This window comes from Crocuta crocuta, unplaced genomic scaffold (genome assembly GCF_008692635.1).
Source record: "Crocuta crocuta isolate KB4526 unplaced genomic scaffold, BGI_CrCroc_1.0 scaffold330, whole genome shotgun sequence".
NCBI classification, from domain to species: Eukaryota; Metazoa; Chordata; class Mammalia; order Carnivora; family Hyaenidae; genus Crocuta; species Crocuta crocuta.
The window spans coordinates 187,922-197,374 of record NW_027530521.1 but is presented as its reverse complement, the minus strand read 5'-3'; the positions used below and the strand labels follow the sequence as shown (position 1 = coordinate 197,374).

Genomic DNA, 9,453 nt, shown 5'->3' with positions numbered 1-9,453 from the left:
TCTGCTCCCATTAGTCCAACCTCCATATACAAACGGGTTTTACTTTCCAGCCGATGAACAATCCCGAAGATTCCCCATTGTCTGCAGGATAAACCCCCAAGTGCATAACAGCCCTTCAGGAACTAGTGTTAGACTCTGTCTCCAGTTTTATCTTTGCTATTCTGCCCTTTACTCCAGCCACACGTGGGTGGATTTTCATGGCATTGTATGCTCTTCTTCCTTTTTAGAATGTTCTTCCCTTCTTCTGCACATAACTAATGTCTACTCATCATTCAATATCCAGCTCAAAGATTTGCCAGGGATTAGTATGTAATTCATGCACTTAATGAAGAAGTCTTTTGTATCATTTCAGATCGCCCCACCCAAATCGCCTCCTGTAGTGACTTCATGGCTAGCATACACAATGTGACTGAATTCATTTTTCTAGGACTTTCTCCCAGTCAGGAGGTGCAGAAATTTTGCTTTGTGCTGTTTATGCTTTTGTACACAGCAGTCGTGCTGGGGAATTTCCTCATCATGCTCATTGTCATGACCAGCAGAAGTCTGGGTTCCCCCATGTACTTCTTCCTCAGCTACCTGTCCTTTGTGGAGATCTGCTACTCCTCTTCTACAGCCCCCAAACTCATCTCAGATTTGCTGGCTGAAAGGAAAGCAATATCACTATGGGGCTGCATGACACAGCTTTTCTTTATGCACTTCTTTGGTGGCGCGGAGATCTTCCTGCTCACTGTGATGGCTTATGACCGCTATGTGGCCATCTGTAGGCCCCTCAACTACACAACTATCATGAACCGGCAAGTGTGTGCTGTCTTGGTGGGAATAGCATGGGCGGGGGGCTTTGTGCATTCCTTTGTCCAAATCCTCTTGATCTTCCACTTGCCCTTCTGTGGCCCCAATGTGATCGACCACTATTTCTGTGACCTGCTTCCCCTGCTCAAACTTGCCTGCTCTGACACCTTCCTCATTGGTCTGCTGATTGTTGCCAACGGGGGGACCTTGTCTGTGATCAGCTTTGTGATCATCTTAGCCTCCTATGTGGTCATTTTACTCCATCTGAGGACTCGAAGCTCTGAGGGGCGGAGTAAAGCCCTCTCCACCTGTGGGTCCCATATCACCGTGGTTACCTTATTCTTTGGGCCCTGCATCTTCATCTACATGAGGCCTTCTACCACCTTGTCTGTAGACAAGATGGTGGCTGTGTTCTACACCATGATCACCCCACTCCTCAACCCTGTCATCTACTCCCTGAGAAATGCTCAAGTGAAGAAGGCCATGAAGAAGCTGTGGATCAGGACAATGAAGCTAGATGAGAAATAGAGGCTGAGTCTTGGTATTGATCCGTAGGTTTAGAATGATGCTGAGTCTGAACTGAAGGGAGAGAATGGGATGAAGGAAAGGCCACAGGACCTGGAGTATTATTTCTGGAGTAATTCTAATGGTCTCATCTCCAAAAACTGTATTCAAATTACCTCTAACAAAGTTCCTTTTATGGATGTATCTATAACTTGATTGCCCATTTTCTGTTAGATGTTTAGATTGTTTCTAATTTTTTTTTATTGCTGTAAATAACTCTGTGGTAAGTTTTCTTGAATGGAAATCTTTATACTTCTGAAATTCTGTTAGATTCACTTGTTATAATGAATTTACTGTGTTAAAGGGACAATGACCTTGATGTATAGTGTTAAATTGATTCTTAGAAAGATTGTTGGGGCATCTGGGTGGCTCAGTTGTCTGAGTGTCCAATTCTTGATGTAAGCTCAGATCATGTTCACATGGTTCATGAGTTCCAGTCCTGCATAGGACTCTACATGGTCAGTGCAGCATCTGCCTGGGATTCTCTCTCTCTCTCTCTCTCTCTCTCTCTCCCTATCCTGCTTGCGTTCACTCTCTCTTTCTCACTCAAAATAAATAAATAAACTTTAAAGGGGTTGTTGTAATAACCTTTCATGTGAAAGTACTCTTGACAAATTGAGCACTGTCATGAAACATTTTCTTGATGGGAAACAAGATTTTACATAGTCTCAAAGTATCTCCCCATAAGATACTTATTAATTGCAAAAAAAACAAAACATAACTCTTCAGTCAAGAAAACTGGAAGACCTTCCCTTAAACATTGACCATTGACTCAAGTAAACATCATCAGTATGGAGACTGGAGAGGCACAGGGTAACATTGCTGTAGTATTCTTACCAAAAAATACACAATCTGAGTCTAACCATGACAAAATCAGGCAAACCCCAACTGAAAATTATTCTGCAAAATTAATAGCCTGCATTTTTCAAATTAAGAGACTGGAGAATTTTTCCAGATTCCAGATACAGATATAGATAATTAGAGGCAACCTGTGATCCTTGATTGGATTCTGTACTGGAGGAAGGTCATTAGTGAGCACAAGCTGTGTAGAGGGGACAATAGAATTGTATCACAGTTATTTCCTGATTCTGGTAATTGTAGTGTGTCTCTGTCAGAGAATGTCCTTGGATTGGGGAGTTATTTACTAAGGTGTCTAAAGGTAAGTGGGCATTATGTCATCAACTTTGAAACATTTCAGAAAAAGTTCTGTTTGCCTACTATCTAGTCATTCTAAAGAAAATGTGGTAAAATATTAATATTTGGGGAATTTGGATTAAGGGTGTACAAGAATTCTTTGTATTATTGCAATGTTTTTGTAAATCAGTTATTTTAAAATATAAAATTAAAATGTTTTGCAAATTAGATAGCTCAGTGTGTGTGTGTGTGTGTGTGTGTGTGTGTGTGTGTGTGTGTGTAGGGATTTTTAAAAATGATTTTTCCCATAAGTCGGTTATTTGAGAGAAAAAGAGAGTTTACAGGGGAAGGGCAGGGACAAAGGGAGAGAGAATCCCAGGCATGCTCCACACTGTCAGCACAGAGCTCCATGTGGGGCTTGATCTCAAGGAAACCTGAGATTGTGACCTGAGCTGAAATCAAGAGTTGAACGCTTAACCACTTAACTAACTGAGCCACCCAGGTATCCGTCCCTTAGCACTTTGAAGATACCATTTCACTCTTCCCGGAGTGGACCTTCCAGGCCTCTGCTGAGGGAGGCACTGATAGTCTTGGAGGTTTCTTGTGTGAGAGAACATTTTTTCTCTGCTTTTAAAATTCTCCCCATCTTTGGGGCACCTGGGTGGCTCAGTTGGTTAAGCGTCCGACTTCAGCTCAGGTCACGGTTCGTGAGTTTGAGACCCGCGTCAGGCTCTGTGCTGCCAGCTAGCTCAGAGCCTGGATCCTGTTTCAGATTCTGTGTCTCCCTCTCTCTGACCCTTCCCTGATCACACTGTCTCTCTCTCTCTCAGAAATAAATAAAACATAAAAAAATTTTTAAAAATTCTCCCCATCTTTGCTTTTATTTTTTTATTTTTATTTTTTTTAAGTATTCTATCCATGACCATTTATTGATTCAAACAATCTTTGGTGTTACCCTGCTTATTACAGAAAGGACATTTTTGTTCAAACATATATTTGTTAAAAACCTTACTTGATATTTGGAAAAGGAAAAAAAGGGAAACAAAAAGGAGACAAAATGCTTCTAGGCATCTGTTTTGAATGGATTTCAATGCCTCCAAAAGTCTTTTTTTTAAGTTTATTGTCAAGTTGGTTTCCATATAACACCCAGTGCTTATCCCCCACATCCAAAAGTCTTTTTAGTGATAATGTGCTAAGTTAAACATTTCCAATTTCAAATCATTAACTTGACTACTACCATGTTTCTTACTACTAAAAGATCAACAAATGCTTATGCTAATCAATTTGATATTTAGGGTACAAGAATGGAAGTCTCTGTCTACAAAAAGTAGTCAAGCTGCACAATACCCAGGGATATCCATAGCTATTATGCTTTCAATGGATAGGAAGCCACAATCAAGAATAACTGTTTAAGTCAACATCCTCACCAAATTAAACAGCATGCCATGGAGGTTTAGTTTGTTCTTGTGTAAATGACTCTCTTTTTTTTTTTTTTCTTAGTTTATTGTCAAGTTGGTTTCCATATACCACCCAGTGCTCATCCCAACAAGTGCCCTCCTCCATGCCCATCACCCCCTTTCCCCTCTCCCCCACCCCCATCAGCCCTCAGTTTGTTCTCAGCATTCAAGTGTCTCTCATGGTTTGCCTCCCTCCCTCTCCCCAACTATTTTTCCCCTTCTTCTCCCTCATGGTCCTCCATTAAGTTCCTCCTAATCCACCTATATGTGCAAACATATGTTATCTGTCCTTCTCTGCCTGACTTATTTCGCTCAGCATAATACCCTCTAGTTCCATCCATGTTGTTACAAATGGCCAGATTTCATTCTTTCTCATTGCCATGTAGTATTCCATGGTATAGATAAACCACATCTTCTTGATCCATTCATCAGTTGTCTCCATCTTTGCTTTTAAACAGTTGCATTCTGATAGACATGGAGAAGATCATTTTGCATTGAAATTTTGGGGTGGTCTATTATTAGCTTCATGAAGTTGGATGTCCAAACATTGCCCCAGATTTGGGAAATATGTAGCCATTATTTCTTTAAATAAGCTTTCTGCCCCCTTTCCCTCTCTTCTTCTTGTAGTAGTTCTAGACTATTTCTTTTAATGATATCCCACTGTTCGTAGAGGCTTTCTACACCCCTTTATTTATTTATTTTTTCTGTGTTCTCCTTTGGATAAATTCAGAAGTCCTTTTACTCGTAGAGTCTTTGTTCTGATCAATCAATTCTGACACCATTGTTCTCTTGCATTTTTCTCTTCTTTTCACTGTAGTGCACAGCTACACAGTGCCTGTTTGCTTAGCTTGCCTGTGGTAATCATTTCACAATGTCTGTTATGTATCAGAACACCATGTTGTACACCTTGAATATATACAATTTTTACTTGTCAACCTTACTTCAATAAAGCTGGAAAGATGAAAACAAACCAAATATTGGTTATCTGTATTACATTCTAAGCAAACGATGTGTGCGTGTGTGTGTATGTGTGTGCATGTGCACACATGTGTGGTTCTGAGGCAAGGAGGTGTGATGTAAGGTAGGAAAGAAGTGCTCTCTCTGTACATCCTTCAGGCCAGCGAAATGCGTGCACGGGCAACATTTTGTGTTTCTCCATACCATTCCACCAGCCTTTGTGACTCCCAGAATTCCTCCCCAGGTTCTGACTGTAAGCCAGATGTGAATGATATTGAGATTTTTCAACATTATTTTCTTCTCCAGAAGTTTTTGGGCATTTTTTTGGGGTTTTTGGGTTTTTTTTTTTTGTTTTTTGTTTTTGCTTTTTATTTCTTTTTTGTTTGTTTGTTTGTTTTTTGGGGGGTTTTTTTAGTGAGAGATTGAGAAAGGCTGAGCCCATGCCCTGTAGTATGCAACTAATAAATTAGGAAGTTACTGATGTATGTGCAGAAGGATTTAACATAGGTTTCTTAAAACAGTGATAATTTCTGGAGCTTAAAAAAAAGAGTTTGAGTTTTTGTGGTGTTTCAGGAGGATTCTGGTTAGGAGGAAGAGACCATATGTGTACCATTGATTCACAATTTGTTTATCCTATGATACAGAATTTGATGAAACAGCCTTACTACATAGAGCAGAAGCAGATGTGGGGGGAGGAGGACATTTCCTACTTGGTTTCCCATTGGCCTGTTTGTTTCTTAATGGGGCGTCAGTGGCTGGTGACATATTCTGTTTGGGCAGAAAATGTTACGTGTAGACATTTGACCCAGATGGACAGTTTATTAGTTGTGTAGTTTTGAACCACTCTCCTAATCTTTCTGAGCCTCAGTTACCTAATCTGTTGAATGGCAGTAGTAGCTACTACAGTAGAGTGTTACTCTATCTGTGAGGTGTTAGAAAGAAAGAAAGGTAGAAAGGCACAGTACTGCCCAATGCAAGTATGATGTGTGCTAGGATTAGCAGTTAGGGGGCTCTGGTCTTCCTGAAGCTCTTGCACATGAAAATCATATGCTGACAATTTGTGGTAAAACACTTAGACCTTTGAGAATGAGCAGTTGGAAGACTCTTGTACTACGAGTCAGGAAGGAGCTGAGTTAGCCATGCTACCAGTGCATGGGGTGACTACACAATCATTTTTCCTCTTTGGCTGTCTTCCTACCTTTAAAGTGAATAATACAGGCAAGGTGATCTGGAAGGCCCTTCCATGGCTAGCATTCTCTGATCAGGTGACATGTTGGCATATGTGTGAAGTGGTCCAGGTCCACTGGGTTAAAGTGTCCCTGGAACTCATTGGCATCATTGGTCCAATGAGGGGTGAGGTCAGAATAGGCCACCCAAGAGTGCTTGAGGAAGTCTGTGGTGGAGACAGAGAGATATTTTTGATACTGAGTTCTTCTCTGCCACTTGCTTGAGGATGCAGAGGGAAACCTCTAGGGGGCAGGACAAGAGGGGGTTAATCATGTAGGGCAAGTAGAAGTACCAACCTTATAATTGGATTAATTAGAGCTATGTTCCTTAACCTCTGAAGGAAGCAGTTGGGAAGTTGACTTTTGCTCTTCTCAGAAACTCCCCAGACAGGAGATGCTAAACAGTTCAGGGAATTCAATTCTCTGATCGAAGTCTACATCTCATACACCTTATACACTGGGAGCACATATTCTCCTTAAACCTCATTCTAGTGGGTTTAAGGAATATCTAGACTGGCCCTGTTTCATGTTCCTGTAGCTTTTTTAGTGAGAAAGTTATGAAGTGCTGAATGTGGCACATGGAGGTCATGGCATTGATGGCACCCGGTGAGTCCACAGGGGAAGATCAGAATTTAGTGGTAACTTTATGTATGGAACAGGTTCGCAGTCAGCTCATTCACTGAACCCTTACCATGGATGGGCAGACACTCAGCCAGAGTCTTTCCCACACACATTGGCACCGTTCTGGTGTTACTCTGGCGTCCACGCACTTCCATGTATGGGGAGACTTTTTTTTAGATTTGCTCAGTCTTTCAGCTGATGGGCAGACCTTAGACATCACCCTGTTAAAGTCTTTCCTGCCTGCTTAAATGACAGGGTGAGAACATAACTCTCTGGCATAAGCTGAGAGCAGGTGTTGTAGTGATTCTCACCAGAGCTACTGGTAACGTGGCCAACGTGGAGTGGTTTGCAGTGGTTTGCAAAGCTAGTTTTTAGTTCCCTACTGGCTTGTGCCCTTTTGAGAAATTCTTTTGAAAAATTCAAGGGGCCTGGCTAAGACATTCTCACACCTGGCCTTCTCTTGTAGAAACAAAGGCATTAGCTCCGTTTGAGCCTGGGTGGACATTAGGCTCTATGGAAGCCTACATTGTGCTGAGGACCATCTTGAACCAAGATTTCCAAGTTTTAGATCAATGAGCGCTAACATACCCCTTTTGTTTCTCTGATCAGTTTATCTGTAGAGGTTGTTAGTGAAGCAAATCTGTTTTCCTGGGGTGATTTATTGATGTGAATCAGAGTCTTCTGACTCTGAAGGAAGCAATTGGGAAGTTGACTACAAAAGATTAAGAAGATAAAATTAAGAATCAAGGCAACAAACAGTATTCCAGGTGGGTTCCTTCACTTAATCTCTATGAGGCAGGCTTTGGAATTCTTGTCAAAAAGAGACCTTATTTTTTATACTAGGTATTGCTACATAGCCTGTAGCCTCTGTGTTGATACAGGATGCCCACAGTGATACCTTGGTTTTAAAATAGATGTAGTAGCAGATGGAGGATTCAGGGATCAAATTAAAAACTCATATTAACATCTGAGTTCCCAGCTCTGAAAAAGGTCATAAGAGACCCTTCAAAAACCTGCAAAGCTTACACTCTCTTGTCATGTTGGAGAGATGTGACAGTGGCATGCAAAACTGCTAGAGAATAATATAACCCTTGGTGATAAAGAGCCGGAGCCAAGACCTCAAGTCACCGAGGCGAGTCTGGCACAGGCTTCTTTCCCAGGCAGCCCAGTTTGGCCAACTCTGGAAACATCCTCTCCCCGCCCGGGCTTTGGAACTCTGCTCAGACTGCACAGAAATGACACCCACGGAAGATGGAGAACTGAGTCGGACCACATCATTGTTCATTTTCTCGCTGGTGTATTTTTTTAGATCTTGCTTCTCAGGTTTGCTCTGCCTGTGTTGTGAGCAGGAATCTCCCCTCTCTGTGTGACCCACTCCCATTCTGGAAGCTGGCTGTGGTGGGCAGCGGGGAGGAGCCAGTGAGTGAGAGGAGAGTGATGCAGGTGGTGGGTGGAAGCCCTGGAGCCTGGTCTAGTCCAAGCTCCGTCTGAAGGGTCGTGTGGTTCTGGGTCCAGATTCCCCTTCTGTGGGGGGAGGATTCGACGAGCTTCCTTCCAAATCAAACAGTTGATGGAGGCTCAGCGAGGGAGCTACAGGAGAGGCCCCTCTTGACTCCTCTGGGGAGGGATATTATTGGATGAAAAGAGGGAGAAAAGGATGCTGGAAAAGGGTGGTCAGAGCAATATTATTTGTCAGAATGCACAGAACGAGGAGTTGTATGGTGAGAAAGGTATAATGAGAAATCATGAGGTAAGGCAGATTCATTGTGAAGATTTGATAAATGTTCACCGAAGTTGTTTATTGGGGCCACTGTGTTTAGTCTTCTAATTGCCTCCCTGTTTAGGATTTCTGAACCAAACAACCTAGGAATGTGCAGTTCCTTGCTCTTTGAGAAGAACACATATGTACCTTTTGGAGTCTCTTTCTTTGCCCTGCTGATTAAAGAGTCAGAATTGAAGTCACCCCACAGGTGACATGTCACTTCTCTGTCAATGGTTCATCGGTCTGATGACCTCTTTGTGAAATTGTCTCTCAGATGTTTTCCATTTCTACTCAGAATTTTGAAAATGTTAATTTCCTTTTCTTTCTTCCATTGTAAAGACTTAAAATTTTTAACTTCTTAGAGAATAATTTGATGGTTATACTACATACATCTTGCTTTGTTCCTTCAACAACTTTGGAGAGAAAAACACAACTGTTATTATTATTATTTTTTTTAAATCTGAAATCTAATGTGGTCTTTACCAATCCTCTGAGAGGAACTCTCTGATACCCGAGCTCGGAAGCAGTTGTAGAATCAGAGAGCAATTACCTTCAAATCTGATTTCACAGAGATTATTCAGATACTAATAGAGCCATTTTTGCCATCGGGGTGAAGCTGCCCATGTATGATTCCTGCTTTCTGTGTAAACAGCTGAGTGTGAATATTGGCACGTGGCAGCTGGATCAGGTGGGTATACAGAGGACCCTGTGAGGAAGAAAGCGAAGGACACGACAGTGAGTGGATAGTCTATGCCTATTTTATTGATAAGGAAGCAGGCTCAGGGAGGTTGAGTCACTTGCCCAAGGCTGCACAACTCATATTTGAACTGAGGTCCATACTTTCCAAATGTAGATGCTTCCAGTCTCTTCTGAAGAGTGACTTCTATTGATTGCCTAACAAGGGTATCACATCTGTCTTGCCTTACCCCATAATGTGGAATGG

The 9,453-nt window shown here is 41.9% G+C and overlaps 1 protein-coding gene across 1 annotated transcript; it reads left to right on the top strand.

Annotated features, from left to right (window-relative positions):
• Positions 1-372: 372 nt before the first annotated feature.
• Positions 373-1,317, top strand: LOC144234218 (olfactory receptor 4X2-like). Its single transcript, XM_077767497.1, has one exon. It carries the CDS (start codon positions 388-390, stop codon positions 1,315-1,317), a length of 930 nt encoding a protein of 309 aa, XP_077623623.1. The 5' UTR covers positions 373-387.
• Positions 1,318-9,453: the final 8,136 nt, after the last annotated feature.

What these genes read in the sequence shown, in the direction of transcription:
- LOC144234218 (XM_077767497.1), top strand. Translation starts at nt 388, where the DNA reads ATGGCTAGCATACACAATGTGACTGAATTCATTTTTCTAGGACTTTCT.